The sequence below is a fragment of the Haliotis cracherodii genome, unplaced genomic scaffold, assembly GCF_022045235.1.
Source record: "Haliotis cracherodii isolate W230 unplaced genomic scaffold, xgHalCrac1.p SCAF_4, whole genome shotgun sequence".
Lineage (NCBI taxonomy): Eukaryota > Metazoa > Mollusca > Gastropoda > Lepetellida > Haliotidae > Haliotis > Haliotis cracherodii.
Window position 1 is genome coordinate 6,642,158 of NW_027266297.1, and position 19,690 is coordinate 6,661,847.

Here is a 19,690-nt window from a genome sequence, read left to right on the forward strand (position 1 = left end):
ATGAATGTACAAGTATAATAATTCCACGACGCTCAGATGAAGCACTCCATTTACAAACTACCCAACATTGTCTGCTCAATAATGAAATCCAAATATGCCAGTCATACAGAAATAATGTGGGTTTGTATTATCTGCAAGTGTATAGTAATACAAATTAGCATCAACTTTTCAAATGCAGGGCTTCAAATATTATTTTTTTTGACATTTTTTTTTGCAATATTCAAGTTTCCATTGTCGACTGGATAGATAAACACTGTGTAAAGGAAAAACATAATAAGTGGATTCAATTGGATTGTCACAATGTACATAAAGATAAGAACACATTAGTCATCACAGAGCTAATTCAGATGAAAACTGACATTTGTTCTGGTTACCCATTCACAATAAAACAATGCTGGCAATACTGGCAGAAAATCACCTGAAGAGACAATGACATAGCAGAAATGCATAACATGAGCCATTCTTGCATAAACAGTTGATATACATTAACAATGTCAGCTGGTATGAGTATGTTTTAATATAGATTCAAACTTTCCAAACACAGAAGAGGGTTTGAACCACATTTGAATAAATTGTTCATCTACATTTTCCAGATTGAGTGAGAATGGCTTTACAGTGAAAATCAAACCAGTGATATCGGGAAGTCCGTTCTGAATCAGAATAACAAAGATGCCATGAACATACGGTGAAACCTTGTAAGTCTGGACCCTGTCAATCTGGAAAACCATGCTTATGGACATTTGGGAATGTAAGGGGGATGATGCAATAATACAAAGGATTTGAATGTGAACGGTTCTATCCAGATGTACAGGTTTTCACTGTATGTGTTTACTAACTATATGATGTCAAAGATAGAGTAGGATAGGAGCCCTTTTTGTACACAGGATCTGCATAATTCAAGAATTGAGCAAAACAGTTAGACATTATTATGAAAATCATCAGATATGTTCATATGAATGAGAACTTCATTTATTTACGGCCTGTTTGATGCATTTGACAAAAATAATGATGAAATGTGTCAACAAGACAGATTTGAGAGGTTTCTAAGAAATGTTATTTTTCTAGAAGTAACACAAACATGTATATATAAAAACAATACAAACATAAGTCTTGAGTCACTGACTTACTTGAAGTTCTAGAAAAGGTTTGACATTTCTAGTTGGCCAATTAGGCCCCTTATCCTACCTCCTCTGCAAAGACCTTCCCAATCAACAAGATGGAAGCCACACTATCCAGCAGTAGAAACTAACATGTTTAGTCCACTAGTCCTTGCAGGGATAACATATACCAAAACCCTTCAAAATGGAAATTTTCATATTCATTATGATACCTTAACTATTGGACAATTTGGCAAGGACTATGGGACTAGTGCCAATTTCTACCACATCTATCCAATTCATAACTCTGTGTATTTCTATGGTGTGAAAGTACAACAATCACTGAGATTGACCTTTCCGTGGGAAGAAATCCCAGACCCTTATCTCTCAGAAAGATGATGTACAAATAAATCAAACAGAAATACACTGTTAAAAAAATAGCAACAATGAAAACATGAAAAACAAATGTTTGAAACTGAACCCAACTTACTGGCAAACTATGGCCAAATTTCACACGCCAACAAAATCTAAATTATGCAAAGGTGGTAAAAATTAGTTTACATGTTGTACACTTTTGTTGTTTGCTTCAAATAAAAGAGATATTTGTAAATAAATCAAACGGTCAAATATAGGGACAGAATCTCCGGGTATTTCAAAAGGCCAAGATATGATAAGGGCTGTTTTTTGGCCCATGGGGGTCTGCATTTTTTAAGAAATGATCAAGATTCCAGAGTTTGTTGTGAAATTTAAGTGAATTAGACTTGTTTTCTTTCAACAGTTGCAGGTGTGGACTTTAAACAACACCAAATATAAAAACAAGACTTTGGAGGTTTCAGTTAGGTAACATTTTTCTAACATTTGTACATGAAGTCTTTAATCTGAGCTGATTTTCTTCAGGTATGTGTATGAAGACAAAATATGTTAAAAATATCCTCCTGGGTAAAGTATTTCTTAATAGTAAGATTTTCTCTTTAAGTGTCAAGAATTGGCCTTTTTCAGTCATGTAATTATGTAGAAGTCCAAAACTCTCAAGCATGAGAAAAATAGACCTGCCATTTGAAAATGTCTGATCATTTCCGTCTACATATTTTTAAAGTCTTCTGTAACTTTGAAGTTGGACATTTCCAGCAGGTCAAAAACAGCCCTTATCCTTTACAGACAATATACGTCTGGAAGACATATTTTAAACACAGAGCCACTTGTCCTTTAATAACAACGTATGTCTGGAAGACAGATATGTTAAACACAGTCACGAGGGAAATACTGAGCATATTATCACCAATAGAGACAATGCATCCATGTGAGCCAGCCACCAGCCATGTAGCATTAAAATAATACATATCTGTGTATGTACAATCAAACCAATCCAATGTTACGCTCATGTTGAGGTCAAACCTCCGCAGCAAACAGAACACTTACCTCAGGCTTTCCTTGTCAAACTCTAGAAAATCAAATCAATCACCATACCATCCAACTTTGGATAAGGTATCTTATCAATTTCTATTCAATACATGTCATGCCCTTGAAACATAGATGATGTGGATTTGTCTTATAAGCAGACTCGGGTCGTTGATATTGCACATCAATTCAAACTATCAAAATACCAAATTCAAATTTGAACTGTCTTTGTTCTTGGACTCGCCAAATCACAGGTAACTCATAGACAAATGTGGAAGCAAATTTACACAGTGAATGGTAGGATTTTCTAAACAAATTGTGAGAAATATGTCACGATATAATTTCAAAATTCGGACTAGAAAACTTTATCCAACCATGTCCTCATATTTGGACTATCAGACTTGAACAATTATCTTCAATATTTCAGACAGAATTGGGGAAAAGCTTGTTCAGCTATCCCAAGTGCTGCAAACACCAAAAGCAAAAAAACTTAAGAATTACTGTTGCAAAAACTGCGTTTTCGGACAGTAGGCATTCTTATTGCAACAGAAGAACCCATTTCGAATCTCCCCCGGTACTGCGATGGAGTGTGACGTGCATGTTCATACTCTAAGTGTTTACTTCAACAGCCACATTGACTTTCCACATTGTTGTTATCAAGTGCACTAATCATTCACATCCATGGGTTCAATTGCTAGGTTTTCTTCAATTCGAAACAATGTCAAACACTCTTCCACAAGAAGTACCTGTTCCTGTTACCAAGGTAACATTAATTCAATAAACTGGTTAAGGCACATTACACATAGTTAAAACATCATCATATTCTAGAATACACTTTCCCTCTCATCGCCTAGCAACCCAGCATCGGCTGATGATGAAACGTCCATGTTACATCTGTACACGTTCTGTTGTACATGAGCAACCGCTGTGATATGTTCATATGGCCGACAACCAACACTGATTTAAAATTATTACATATATACAACCATTCCTAGATACACAAGAACTAAAACACACAAAAAGCAACCCAGGGAGTATTTTAAATCATGAAGATAATGTGACGATATTAATTTGAAATGTGGGTGTGTCCCTACCTCGTATTAATTTCACACCCACTTTAGTATACTGAAAATAATTAACCTCTCAAAACACAATGCAGGTACATTCTCACAAATACACACGGACAGAAAACGGATTTCTTAAGATTTCTCTTTGTTATGCCGTTTGAGACTATTTCAGTCATAAAACAGCATGTCAGCTGAGTGAGTGAGTGAGTGAGTTGGGTTTAACGCCGTTTTTAACAGTATTCAAGTTATATCACGGCGTGTCAGCTTAATGTGGGAGGAAAGCCCGAAATGATGCAGGTCCCAGACGTTTACCAGTTCGGTGAAACCCACGAGCATGGGTATGGTGCTGACAAACCTAGAAACATAATCGAGGCGAACCGGGATTCGAACCCACAATCATAGGTTTCTGGCGTGCCCAAGGGACGAAACTCTGCACAGCGAATCGCGGCACCTTAGACGACTGGGCCACCCGTGCCCCCCATGTCAGCATGAAGTGTGAAGAAAGCTCAAAGTGATGCAGGCATTAAACATTAACTGCTTAGGTGAAGCCAATGATGTGGTATGGTGCTGACAAACCTAGAAACATTAAATTGAGTAACACTCTTTGTCTCAATACCAGTTTCCTATTGTTGAAGCAGTATCGAAGACAAATCTTTTAGAATAAAGCAATATTGACCAAGGTCGATAAAAACTATAAAGTCTATAGGAATTGTTTGATATATTGACAACACTCTGTCGTATCACGAACCATGAAACAATACACTTGCCATTCCAGGCGCAATATTCCAACAACAAGGGCAATGAATCGAAGAGGAACCAACACATAGGGTGTAGATTTGAGTTAATCAATGAAAAAGTGTACATATTGGCAGAAAATAATATTTTGCGATTTATTTTCATATTTACTAAAATATACCTAATCATTTATCAATACATGACCTCATGACACAACACTTGCACTGTGACACAGAGTATTGCAATACATGGAACATTTGTCAACAAGCATCAAAAACATTCTCACACAAACCACTGGCAAGGAAACATTCCGACGAAACAATACTTGCAGGAAATTCACTTTCAAGGAGTCTTGGCACTACCACTATCGTATTCTGAATTTCACAAGCAACCTGTCAATGTTAGTATTCTTGTAGGCCAGGTTATATTTCAGAACACTAGAACTACTATATATCGCCATCTACCGGTATGTTCACATCACACCTATTATGAATGCAACCCCCTGTAGAAACCTTCGGTGCCGGGATTGCTTTCAAAAACTAGAAAAATATGTTAGATCTTCTAATACTGCCCCTTTTAATAACCCCTCATTCTAGGCACATAGACATGACATACAGTACATAATGGACATCACTGTCAGGACCTTAGACTTAATTCCAAACGATTTACATGATATAATAAACATGCATATTTATGCATGTATTCAAAATGATATTCATAAGCCATGTGTTCAACTGTCAAGCACAAGTTTGACAAGAGTGACAATATAAGATAGTGGTAGCACCAGTATTGCTGGTAAATAATCCTGTCATAAATTTCTTCGTTATTTTTCTTTATCATATTTCTGCTTCCTATGTCCCAAGAAGCAACAATGTGAACAACATACATCATCACTACCCTTGCACAAGACTGTAACACCCTAACTGGAATTATCCTTGAACTCTCTATCGGGATGGACGCTTCTCCTCATCTTTAGATTCATGAGGCTTTTTTTCTAAGGTCTTCTTATCTGTATTCTTCTTATATTTTTCTACTGCAGGTGCAAGCTTTTCTAGATAGTCAAAGTGATCGTACAATGTAGCAAGTAAACCTTTGTCATTCTTGTAGTCATTGAACGGGGAGTAGTCAATGATGTTGCCTTCTAACGTAGTCATCTTTCCATCCATAGCACTGATGATGGCATTCCCGGCACAAATGTCCCACTTCTTGATCAGCGTCACATGAGTATACGCATTCACATTTCCCTTGATCACCTCCAGGACTTTGTAGCCTGAAAACAAATACAACAATACAGCTCATGTGTCAATACATCACATATTGGTATGGCTTAAATTTGGGCTACATATTTTCAATATGTGATATTTTAAGACTTGCCTTCCAAATCCCAAGTCCCAGACAAAAGGCAGATTACATAACCATTTTGTATTTTCCTGTGTGTTGCTACTACCAGGAGATGTCCTGTTTTGGATGTGTTTTGGCCTACACAGAGTGTCAATTGTTTTCTACCTGCCCTCCAGTGATCCGTGGTAGTGACAGACCTACCTGTGTCTCAGGCCAAATGTAGGGCTGCAGTGTGAACATTGGCTGTCACAGACCTACCTGCCCATGTTGTAGAGTTACAAACATTGGCTGTCACAGACCTACCTGCCCATGTTGTAGAGTTACAAACATTGGCTGTCACAGACCGACCTGCCCATGTTGTAGAGTTACAAACACTGGCTGTCACAGACCTACCTGCCCATGTTGTAGAGTTACAAACACTGGCTGTCACAGACCTACCTGCCCATGTTGTAGAGTTACAAACACTGGCTGTCACAGACCTACCTGCCCATGTTGTAGAGTTACAAACACTGGCTGTCACAGACCTACCTGCCCATGTTGTGAAACTACAAACAGTGGCAGTCACAGACCTACCTGTCCGTGTTGTAGAGTTACAAACACTGGCTGTCACAGACCTACCTGCCCATGTTGTAGAACTACAAACAGTGGCAGTCACAGACAGACCTTCCTGCCCATGTCATAGAGCTACAAACACTGGCAGTCACAGGCCTACCTGCCCATGTTGTAGAACTACAAACAGTGGCAGTCACAGACCTACCTGCCCATATCATAGACCTATAAACACTGGCAGTCACAGACCTACCCAAGTTGTAGAGTTACAAACAATGCCGGTCACAGACCTACCTGCCCATGTTGTAGAACTACAAACAGTGGCAGTCACAGACCTACCTGCCCATGTCATAGACCTACAAACACTGGCAGTCACAGGCCTACCTGCCCATGTTGTAGAACTACAAACACTGGCAGTCACAGACCTACCTGCCCATGTCATAGACCTACAAACACTGACAGTCACAGGCCTACCTGCCCATGTTGTAGAACTACAAACACTGGCAGTCACAGACCTACCTGCCCATGTCATGGACCTACAAACACTGGCAGTCACAGACCTACCTACCCATGTTGTAGAACTACAAACAGTGGCAGTCACAGACCTACCTGCCCATGTCATAGAGCTACAAACACTGGCAGTCACAGACAGACCTACCCAAGTTGTAGACCTACAAACACTGGCTGTCACAGACCTACCTGCCCATGTCATAGAGTTACAAACAGTGGCAGTCACAGACCTACCTGCCTATGTCATAGAGTTACAAACAGTGGCTGTCACAGACCTACCTACCCATGCTGTACAACTACAAACACTGGCAGTCACAGAACTACCTGCCCATGTCATAGACCTACAAACACTGGCAGTCACAGACCTACCTGTCCATGTCATAGAGCTACAAACACTGGCTGTCACAGACGGACCTGCCTGCCCGATGCTGTAGAGTTACAAACACTGGCAGTCACAGACCTACCTGCCCATGTCATAGAGTTACAAACACTGGCAGTCACAGACCTACCTGTCCATGTTGTAGAGTTACAAACACTGGCGGTCACAGGCCTACCTGTCCATGTCATAGAGTTACAAACACTGGCAGTCACAGGCCTACCTGCCCATGTCATAGACCTACAAACACTGGCAGTCACAGACCTACCTGCCCATGTCATAGAGCTACAAACAGTGGCAGTCACAGACCTACCTGTCCATGTCATAGACCTACAAACACTGGCAGTCACAGACAGACCTACCTGCCCATGTTGTAGAGCTACAAACAGTGGCAGTCACTGACCTACCTGCCCATGTCATAGAGCTACAAACACTGGCAGTCACAGACCTACCTGCCCATGTCATAGACCTACAAACACTGGCAGTCACAGACAGACCTACCTGCCCGTGTTGTAGAGCTACAAACACTGGCAGTCACAGACCTGCCTGCCCATGTCATAGACCTACAAACACTGCCAGTCACAGACCTGCCTGCCCATGTCATAGACCTACAAACACTGGCAGTCACAGACCTGCCTGCCCGTGTTGTAGACCTACAAACACTGGCAGTCACAGACCTACCTGCCCATGTCATAGACCTACAAACACTGGCAGTCACAGACCTGCCTGCCCGTGTTGTAGGGCTACAAACACTGGCAGTCACAGACCTACCTGCCCATGTCATAGAGCTACAAACAGTGGCAGTCACAGACCTACCTGCCCATGTTGTAGAGCTACGAACACTAGCAGTCACAGACCTACCTACCATTGTTCTAGAGACATGAACAGTGGCAGTCACAGGCCTACCTGCCCATGTCCTAGAGACATGAACAGTGGCAGTCACAGGCCTACCTGCCCATGTCCTAGAGACATGAAATGTGGCGCAGTCACAGGCCTACCTGCCCATGTCCTAGAGACATGAAAGGTGGCAGTCACAGACCTTACTGCCCATGTCCTAGAGACATGAACAGTGGCAGTCACAGGCCTACCTGCCCATGTCCTAGAGACATGAACAGTGGCAGTCACAGACCTACCTGCCCATGTCCTAGAGACATGAACAGTGGCAGTCACAGGCCTACCTGCCCATGTCCTAGAGACATGAACAGTGGCAGTCACAGGCCTACCTGCCCATGTCCTAGAGGCATGAACAGTGGCAGTCACAGGCCTACCTGCCCATGTCCTAGAGGCATGAACAGTGGCAGTCACAGGCCTACCTGCCCATGTCCTAGAGACATGAAAAGTGGCAGTCACAGACCTACCTGCCCATGTCCTAGAGACATGAACAGTGGCAGTCACAGGCCTACCTGCCCATGTCCTAGAGACATGAACAGTGGCAGTCACAGGCCTACCTGCCCATGTCCTAGAGGCATGAACAGTGGCAGTCACAGGCCTACCTGCCCATGTCCTAGAGGCATGAACAGTGGCAGTCACAGGCCTACCTGCCCATGTCCTAGAGACATGAAAAGTGGCAGTCACAGACCTACCTGCCCATGTCCTAGAGACATGAACAGTGGCAGTCACAGGCCTACCTGCCCATGTCCTACAGGCATGAACAGTGGCAGTCACAGGCCTACCTGCCCATGTCCTAGAGGCATGAACAGTGGCAGTCACAGGCCTACCTGCCCATGTCCTAGAGACATGAAAAGTGGCAGTCACAGACCTACCTGCCCATGTCCTAGAGACATGAACAGTGGCAGTCACAGGCCTACCTGCCCATGTCCTAGAGGCATGAACAGTGGCAGTCACAGGCCTACCTGCCCATGTCCTAGAGACATGAAAAGTGGCAGTCACAGACCTACCTGCCCATGTCCTAGAGACATGAACAGTGGCAGTCACAGGCCTACCTGCCCATGTCCTAGAGACATGAACAGTGGCAGTCACAGGCCTACCTGCCCATGTCCTAGAGGCATGAACAGTGGCAGTCACAGGCCTACCTGCCCATGTCCTAGAGACATGAAAAGTGGCAGTCACAGACCTACCTGCCCATGTCCTAGAGACATGAACAGTGGCAGTCACAGGCCTACCTGCCCATGTCCTAGAGGCATGAACAGTGGCAGTCACAGGCCTACCTGCCCATGTCCTAGAAACATGAAAAGTGGCAGTCACAGACCTACCTGCCCATGTCCTAGAGACATGAACAGTGGCTTTCCTAGTCCCTGAATGAGTAAGACATACCTGCTCCTCCTGCTCCGATGACTTCTGTGTCTTCACCAAAGGCCTCCCTGGCCACCTCCTCCACAGCCCCCTTGTGAGACCGAGATACAATGATCTTTTTCTTCTTTGTGTCATATTTGACATTTTCAGCTTTCTTCAAATTCGTAGAGTGACCATATCCAACCCAGGCCCACACTGCAAAACATGATTTCAAGTCATGGCAAAGATGCTTTGAAAATCTTGTCACGAGAGAAAACATAATTAAGATCATTTTTACAAGGTCTAGTTTGTTTGTTTGTCTTCAAAAGATTTTACATGTTGTAGGTGGTGTCAGGATATGCTTAACTATCAAGTGATCAATACTGGAAACAACGATCCTAGGTACACACAATCAACCAAGTCACCAAGTCTGACCATCTGATCCATTTGGTCACCTCTTACGACCAGCATAAGATGCTGGGGACCCAGATCTAAATGGGATGTGAAACAGGACCAATTTGGGGACTTCTGTCATGATCAAGTATATTAGAAGTCAGAGAATATCTCTCAATGAGCAAGGCTATCACTCACTAATTTGTTTACATTTGTGTTTACAGTACGTACCTACATTAGTCTTTTGAGAGATTTTTAACATATGATATGCCATAGTATCAGATCTGAGGAGGGTATAAAGTTGCTGATTATTGCCCTTACATAGTGTGTGTATGGCTGCTTGTACCAGTCCGGTCTAATGCAAGTTTTATAGGGCTAGGCCACTGAGATACCAAGCCTCAGTTTACCATGGATACCCGACTCCGAGCAGGCCCCTTGTTTTAGCCTCTTGATGCCGAGCTCCAGGCAGAGAAACAACAAGTACCATCTATTAAAGCCTTTTGGCATGACCCCGACCTTCTGCTCTCCGGGCAGACACTCTATTCACTGGGCAAGGGAGGCAGTCACTGAATATGTAGTAATTCTAAACAAATACACCTTGCAACATTTTGCAAAGGACTCTTCCTGGGTTTAAGTGCTTGCAAAAGCTGGTCCATAATTTCTACATTCAGGTAATATGCTGCCATGGTTACAGTGTGAAGAACTGGTTGTTTGGGTGTGGCCCAAACTGATTGTTGCAGGAGATATTACCTGTTTCATCTGAGAACGGTCGATGAATGACGCCAATCCGGGGTTCTCCGTTCACCACAACACACACCATTGTGGTTACATACTGATAGAGGGCCTCTGAAACATAACCATTATATCAGGCAACAAGGACGGAGTATGTGAAGGTCAAATCTATCGTGCTTATTCTTCGATCTACCAAGCGGGTTTTGTTTCGTTTGTAAAAAAACTAACCTATATTTTCTGAAGGGTTTGTTTTTTTCATGAAAGTTGTTATGTTGAAAGTTCTCAAGCTTCTGAGACTAGTAAAGTCAGGAAAGTCAGATGGCAACTTTGTAGATCATTATTGTCAGATCAGTGAAAATAGAAATTAATTTCAGGGTGGGTGGGTGAAAAAATTACAAACATGGAGCATTAACATTTGAGTGAGTGAGTGAGTGAGTGAGTGAGTGAGTGAGTGAGTGAGTGAGTGAGTGAGTGAGTGAGTGAGTGAGTGAGTGAGTGAGTGCAAAGCCACACACAGTGTACTTGATGGATTATCTGAATAGTGGAGGAAGCAGTGATTATAGATAGAGATAGGACAGAGTTGTCTACTGCCAACAATTGCAGGTCAAACCTGTATATTCCTGTGTGGCATCCAACGGGTCAATCCAGATTGCAATGGAGTTCATGGGTATGGACTGGTCACTCAGCACTATGTCCATCACCTCCTCCAGTTCTTTGTTGACACTGGGGATGGTGTTCAGGTCCACCGGCTCCGTGTCATGCTCTTCTGACAGTACCTGAAGTCAGATGTCACACTCAATATGGGGGATACTTCAAGTTGTCACACTCAACATGGGGTATACTTCAAGGTGTCACACTCAACATGGGGTATACTTCAAGGTGTCTCACTCAACATGGGGGATACTTCAAGATGTCATACTCAACATGGGGGATACTTGAAGATGTCACACTCAACATGGGGGATACTTCAAGATGTCACACTCAACATGGAAGATACTTCAAGATGTCACACTCAGCATGGGGGATACTTCAAGATGTCACACTCAGCATGGGGGATGCTTCACGATGTCACACTCAACATGGGGGATACTTCAAGATGTCACTCTCAACATGGTGATACTTCAAGATGTCACACTCAACATGGGGGATACTTCGCGATGTCACACTCAGCATGGGGGATGCTTCTTGATGTCACACTCAACATGGGGGATACTTCAAGATGTCACTCTCAACATGGGGGATACTTCAAGATGTCACTCTCAACATGGTGATACTTCAATGTCACTCTCAACATGGGGGATACTTCACGATGTCACACACCCCTAGGGATACTTCAAGATGTCACACTCAACATGGCGATACTTCAATGTCACTCTCAACATGGGGGATACTTCAAGATGTCACACTCAACATGGCCATACTTCAAGATTCTACTCTCAACATGGGGGATACTTCAAGATGTCACACTCAGCATGGGGGATACTTCACGATGTCACACTCAACATGGGGATACTTCAAGGTGTCACACTCAGCATGGGGATACTTCAAGATGTCACTCTCAACATGGGGGATACTTCAAGATGTCACACTCAACATGGGGGATACTTCAAGATGTCACACTCAACATGGGGGATACTTCAAGATGTCACACTCAACATGGGGATACTTCAAGATGTCACACTCAGCATGGGGGATACTTAAAGATGTCACAATCAACATGGCCATACTTCAAGATGTCATTCTCAAAATGGGGGTTACTTCAAGATGTCACTCTCAACATGGGGGATACTTCAAGATGTCACTCTCAACATGGTGATACTTCAAGGTGTCACACTCAACATGGGGAATACTTCAAGATGTCACACTCAACATGGGGGATACTTCAAGATGTCACACTCAGCATGGGGGATACTTCAAGATGTCACACTCAACATGGGGGATACTTCAAGATGTCACACTCAACATGGGGGATACTTCGAGATGTCACACTCAGCATGGGGGATACTTCAAGATGTCACTCTCAACATGGGGGATACTTCAAGATGTCACACTCAACATGGGGGATACTTCAAGATGTCACACTCAACATGGGGGATACTTCACGATGTCACACTCAACATGGGGGATACTTCAAGATGTCACTCTCAACATGGGGGATACTTCAAGATGTCACTCTCAACATGGTGATACTTCAAGGTGTCACACTCATCCTGGCGATACTTCAAGATTCTACTCTCAACTCAGGGGATACTTCAAGATGTCACATCAAACATGGGGGATACTTCAAGATGTCACACTCAACATGGCAATACTTCAATGTCACACTCAACATGGCGATACTTCAAGATTCTACTCGCAACTCGGGGGATACATGAAGATGTCACATCAAACATGGGGATACTTCAAGATGTTACTCTCAACAAGGTGATACTTCTTTATTTTGTTCATGTTATTATAAAAAACATAATGAGGTTCAATAATGGAGTGTACACATGTACACAGCTGGTGTGTAGATAGACCATGTCATGTATACATAATTATCAACATTTGTAATATGATCTGTACTGGAACAGAATAAAGTGCAATGTGTATCGAATAATTTCAATATTGTTGAATTCAATAACTTGATGTGAATACTGTTACTTCTTTCAGCCTCTGCTATTTGTTGCTTGTTGCACCCATGTAAACTGCAGGACAAAGTTCTACCTTCGCCAAATATCAAAACTCCCTCGATGTGAGTGAGCAAGAAGGTTTAACGCCACTTTTAACTATATTCCTGCCAATCCATGATGTCAAGATTCTTGTAATGGCCCCACCCACACTGATGGCAGCAATGTTATCGAGAGTGTAACGAAGGTATCACACGCTGGGAAGGAGCCAGGGGCAGAGAATTCTAAATTCCACTCGCTGCCATCGGCATCACTGGACATTTACATGCTGGAATTTACTACAAACTTACACGTTACAAGTCTCTTCTGCCACATGTTAATATAAAGATAGGGCTCGGCACACTGGCACATCCTACAGCTATCTGTAGACTGGAATCCAGGTTTTGTATCAGTTGGACACTATCTATTATATACTTCAGTGTGAAAGACTGAAGTTGACAAAAGTGATATTTTCATTGCAGTCAACATAACACTTGATTTTTCACAGCAGTGAACATAACACTTTGATAGAACTATTGTCATAGAAGTGTTACCTCCCCAAAAATTGTCTCTATTTATCGTAAGTGTCTGGCCCTCACACAAACTGTTGGCTTCCTTTTTATTTAGTTCCACATTGACTAGTCAAAATAATGACAGATAGTCATTTATGGAGTTAACATCACTTCTTCCTGTTTGTTTTGTCTCTTGAAAATCTTTTGTTATAAACTGTGAATTTCTCATTAAACTTGTCAATCGAGACTGTTCATTTAGCACAGCGCAATGTTTGTTGCTTGACCAGTGTGTATTCTTTCGCTTTCAACAGCGGTCTCATAGATTTCAAGAATGTTTTTTTTCAGTTTGATTTTTTTTATAAAATCATATCTTAATGTATGATAAAGAATTTTCTGTAAATAATCGAGTCTTGACCAGACAATCCAGTGATGATATCACGAACATTAATCTATGCAATTGAGAAATGATAATGAGCCTTACCACCCATTCCTGTAAGTCGCCTCTTACGACAAGCATAGTCACCTTTTACGGCAAGCATGGGTTGCTGAAGACCTATTCTACCCCGGATCTTTATGGGTGAGCTTCGGGAAGATGCCTCCCGTGTTATCCTATGCAGATCTTGATGGAGAAGTACCGAATTGGGAGGAAAAAGCTGCTTTTGAGACTGAGATTGGCCATCAACAACTATAGATGCCAACTTGTTTATGTCAAAATGATCAATGACTTCTATGCAGCGTTAGAAATTGGCACTAGTCCTGTAGTCCTTACCAAACTGCCCAATAGTAAAGGTATCCTAAGGACTAGTAGAAATTGGCCCATTTTAAGGGTTTTGCTATATGTTATCATTATGAGGACTAGTGGACAAAAGCTGTTAGTTTCTAACCCTGCTATGCAGTAGCCACTGTTCTGAGAAAAACAGAATTAGAAATATGGTAACCAAGGCAACATCTGCTCACTAAATGTTTAAATTAGTCATGAAGAGGTAATTTACTGTAATCATTATGGCGTGGGCTAATTGTGATATTAATAAAAGAAAACATTTACACATCAGGATGGCTTGAATTCACACCTGTACATTAAGCTTATGAATATACAAATATATATGACGCATATAAACATGATTAATATACTCATGATAAATTCATTAAATGTTATGACAAAGGATGAACATAATTTTAAACCTTGGTTTAGACCTGTGGATTAATTTACTTAGACCACAGACGGAACTTCTGTTTCCTCTATCACTGACTTTGATGATAGAACAATTTGGTGAGAGGTTTTACACCACATTTAGCAACATTCCAGCATTCCTGAAATATCACGGCAGGGGGCAGCAAAAGTGAACGCCCTAACCACTAGGCTACCCAACTGCCACATATAAATAGTTATAAAAAGTTTTGTTTCAACATAATAGGTGCTAATGTTCTTTGGAAGTTGACCATGGTTGAAAAAGGCCAGACCTATACGACCTGGAATCTAACCTTTCCTCCATCAGAGCTCTAGATAAGCTTTTGGTTATAGGGCTATTTTACTCATGGGTTTCCGTACATTTGGGTATCTTAAATTGAAAACTTGATTCGTAACAATCCCTGTAAATCATCTAAAACCAAATGAATAGTAGTATACACATGTAGTACTGAATGTAACTGTTGGTAAATGAACTCGCGATCGGCTGAAATGCAATCTTTTTTTCTAAGGTTTTAATATACGCATAACAACAGCACAGTGAATCATGGTGCATTAGGGGATTTATTTTATAGTTGGTTTACAAAATTTTGTTTGTTCTTACAAGTTAAAATCAAAATCAAATCGAATTTCCTCGATTGCACTTACAACGCCCATGAATCTAGCCATTTTCCAACCTACATGACCATGAAAATGGATATGTCATATCAAAGGACTGTAACTCATAACGGTCTACATTGTTCAATCTTTACTATAAATGCTTAAGGCATTTAGTGTTGTGCAATGAATACCTTTTTCATGTGTTTAAACAAAAACTAATGTGAGTGATATTTCATGTTTACTTACGCTAAAAATATTAATTCCATACTATTAAAGATGGTGGAATTGACAATGATTAAAAACATATCAGAAAAGTCATACTAATTGTTTGATATGATTTTCATTTTTTGTTGTTAGCAGCTCCATAAACCGAAAACAATAAACATGAATCATCTCAGTGGACTAGGAAGACGTCATGCTAATATAAACTTCAAACTTTGGGACACATAGGTGAATAATCAGATAATCTACATCTAACTGCGAGATTACAAAGAGATGATTCACAGCCCTGGAATATACATAATAAGACTCAGCATCCGCGTCATTATAGGAATAGTATATTATTAATCAATAAAACCTGCAACAACCAGCTGTCACGTGAGCTGTGACAAACCAGTTGTGTCAATGGTTCAACTCTTGTCAAGTGTTGATTTACTGATGAAATCAATAACCTGTTTCTCTCAAGTTTTAAGCAACATGTCATAGACTACTGTTATGATGCAATATGACCATATCACGAAATGCATCGTGATACTTAATTCACAGCAATTTTGCTTGAATTTTTATATTTCTATGGACATAAAAAGGCCTGAAACGTCCTGAATATATTTGAAAATATAAATGTCTCATTTCCATAAATTAAATTCAAATTTCAGATAAAACAGGCGTGTGAACTTCAGTTAGAAAATGACTAGAACACGATTTAAGTCTTAAAACTACATAGTTTGTACGATGTAGACATAGCATAAAGTGATAATGTTAACATTGTTTATTTAAATGAGGTAGGACCAATTTGCCAACAAAGTCATTCCATGTGTGACATGACACGTGATTAAAATATAAAACCATAGAGGATCAGAATATGAATCCATACAGGCAAGTACATCTAATATCTACTCTACTGTATAAACACTGCCTACTACCTGTATATATACCTGTCAAGCATACTCTGTACATCCCTGGCTTGATAATGGTGTTAGAACCTACACAGAAACGTCGCTCCTAATTGTAATAAAGAAGTTGTTCATCCATAACAGGATTAAAGCCAATTTTATTTATCTTCCAGTTTTCATGGTTATCAGTGAAGTCAACCACTGTTGCAAAAGTCAAGAAACATTTATTTCAATTTGGGAATTGTGACTGACACTTGACAAAGAGCCAGTCGCTGACAGGCATCAATGAGGATATCTGATAGCACACAAATACTTACATTGGTGTGTGTGCGTGCGTGCGTGCGTGCGTGCGTGCGTGCGTGTACTGGTCAGGACTGATGCCGATTTAGAGTGCTAGCTCACTGAGATACCATGCCGCAGTTTAACATGAATACCCAACTCAGACACAGTATACTGACTCTGAGCCAACCAGTCCTTGTTTTAGCCCCTTAATGCCAAGCGCCAGACAGGGTAACAACAAGTACCATCTTTTAACATCTTTAGGTATGACATGGCCAGGGATCGAACCCCGGACCTTCCGCACTCCGGGCGGACGCTCTACCACCAGACCACAGAGGCGGTCAATATTTACATTAGAAAGTCTTCCTATGTATTAACACTGCATATTTTCATGATATGTTTCCAGGGACTTCGTGTCCTGGTTACTTTCAGTAATAAATCCTCGGGGTCTGAGGCATGATAACGGGGATCCTGGCTGACAACTGTACCCACAGCAAACAAAATACAAATACTATGTGATGCCTCATGTTTATATTAGAAAATATTCCCCATGGGATGTGTACCAAGATCTTGATACAATCCCTGAAAGTGTAGTGAACTGAGATTAGCACCGCCTTGAACAGTATTTAAGTTGATGTGGGAGGAAAGTCCAAAATGATATACCCCCCAGTAGGTCTAACCGCTTTGGCAAAGCACAGTTATGGTGCTGACAAACCAAAAAACATAATCAGGACGAATCTAGAATTCAAGCAATGATCATAGGATCCTGGAATGCCTAAGGGACACAACTCTGCACAGCAGTACTATAGACTTGGTGACCAGTGTTCCCCCAAAAGTAACTAAACTAAAACAACAAAAACATGAACAATGGCTAATAAACAACTTGCATCAATTATGTAGGAAGGGAAAGAAAGACACTATGCATGATGAATATACACTGGTGTGATCAGTCTTTTTTCAATCACTGCATATAATTCGTTTCAGGTGTTAATCTCATATAAACTTGACTGTATATTTCTTTTAATAAACAAGTTACAACCAAATATTTTCAAATCAGAAGTTATGTTTCCTGATATTTCTGTGCATTAAAGGGCAAGTATAATGGAAGAATTGATTGTGATTTTCGAGATAACAAAATTCATACCATTCGTAGAAAATAGTTATATGTCCAAGTAAAAGTCTGAAATCAGTTGCTCGATCATCGGCTTCCAAAAACAAACACATACATCCTGATCATTACCAGGATCATATTGCCTGTCATCACGAAAAAAAGTCACTCCATCCCAATGTCCATCTTCTATTTTCTTGACACAGAGTCGCTTTTTTATCTGTCAAAAAATAAGTCTCTTCCCAGAAACTCTGCATTTGAAACCATGTTTGTATAAGTGATGTGAACTTGTAACTCTTATTGAATTTGGTAGTAAAAATATATATCAGCTAGAGTGTTCCTTCTGTCCTTTCAAATTCAAGTAAACGATAGCATTATCACTGCCTATCTGTCACGAGACACCGTCTTCCACTTTTCTATAGTTTGCCTGTTGTTTTATAGAACCTAGACCAACATCTGGTGTCTGAAATGAATATATTGTACAGAAACAAACAGGAGGTTAATAAGAGGTATAAAATATAATAAAAAGGAGCCCACAGTCTTTCTTCATTTTTCAGCCTGACACTGCAGTAATCTAGACTTGCCAAATATTATACACTTGCATGGGCTGTATTTGATATATTTGTTTCAGGGTCTATATAGATCCATACAATCAAAATTGTTTATGATCATGATGATATAACTCATTGTGTTCTGAGCTGCCTCCAATCTACCTATGCCACTCGATCTGTTCGATTTAGTGTTCAATTTATGGGGAAGGGGGGGTCCTGGGTACTGGAGGTTTGAAACTAGGGACCCCAAAATCTTCAACTATTAACAGTAGAGTAATTACAATGACCCCTTGACTTTCAAACTTAATTTCAAACACTGCTATCATGCTATGTTCGTTTGCTCATTTTACAACAGGAAATTGTACTTTCACATACACACTGTCTGAGGTATGATCACGACAGCCATATGACTTAACTTACGACTATTCATTTTAAGTTGTGTGACATAAGAACAGAAGAACGCTATTCCACATGCTTTAGACAACCACAATTCAAGCAGACGACACATAACAATAACATGTCAATACAATGTCAAGTGATATTAATCAATATATATACCGACATAAAAAATTTTTGCCACGTTTGCTAAGTTTAACACGTAAAACTCATTAAATGCAGATTCGTTAGGGTACAGCATTATCATTGGAATGTTGTTCAACACATTTTTACATGGCTTTACCATTGGCAAAATATATCATGTGACACATCATGTTGCTCACACACCGTGAATGATCAGACCGAGTTGAATGAACAAAGTAGCTTGTGATTACTTACTCTTAATCCTGGGAAGGCTTTCTCAAACCCATAGAATATAGCTTTATGCGACTGTAAGTCACCCTGGGTAAGCATCTCCTTTGCCCCTTCTTTAGTTTTCCCCTTGACTTGGGCTTCCAAACCATTTTTCGCCTCAACGATAGACTTGACTCGTGATCCCCCACGCCGAGCTAGCTCAACGCTGACTGACAAAATTTCCTTCATGCTAATTCTTTGTTCTTGTCTAAATAGTCCTGGAAGACCAAATATGTAGAAAAATATACTTATGATAACTGCCACGCCGACAGCTAATCCTACAGGATTCAACCGAACGTTCACCGGCGCCATGATTGCCATGTTGTAAAGTGACGTGGATTAGTTGCGTACTATATTTTACATATATGTCTGAACTCCAATTTAAATATCTCGTTTATTTCATACAAAGCTGTAAATTGTCTTTTAGATATATCTAGAAATTAGATGATGCTAGATAATCCAATTGTTGGACCAA

General features: G+C 40.8%; 1 protein-coding gene across 1 annotated transcript; it reads right to left on the reverse strand.

The window, feature by feature from the left end:
- Nucleotides 1-1,190: 1,190 nt before the first annotated feature.
- On the reverse strand, nucleotides 1,191-19,536 carry LOC139480345 (inositol monophosphatase 3-like). The gene is made up of 5 exons (XM_071263408.1): nucleotides 19,201-19,536; nucleotides 11,041-11,206; nucleotides 10,449-10,544; nucleotides 9,348-9,521; nucleotides 1,191-5,567 (listed from the first exon to the last, which is right to left on the reverse strand). Exons 1-5 carry the CDS (start codon nucleotides 19,534-19,536, stop codon nucleotides 5,242-5,244), a joined length of 1,098 nt encoding a protein of 365 aa, XP_071119509.1. The 3' UTR covers nucleotides 1,191-5,241.
- Between the last annotated feature and the right edge of the window lie 154 nt (nucleotides 19,537-19,690).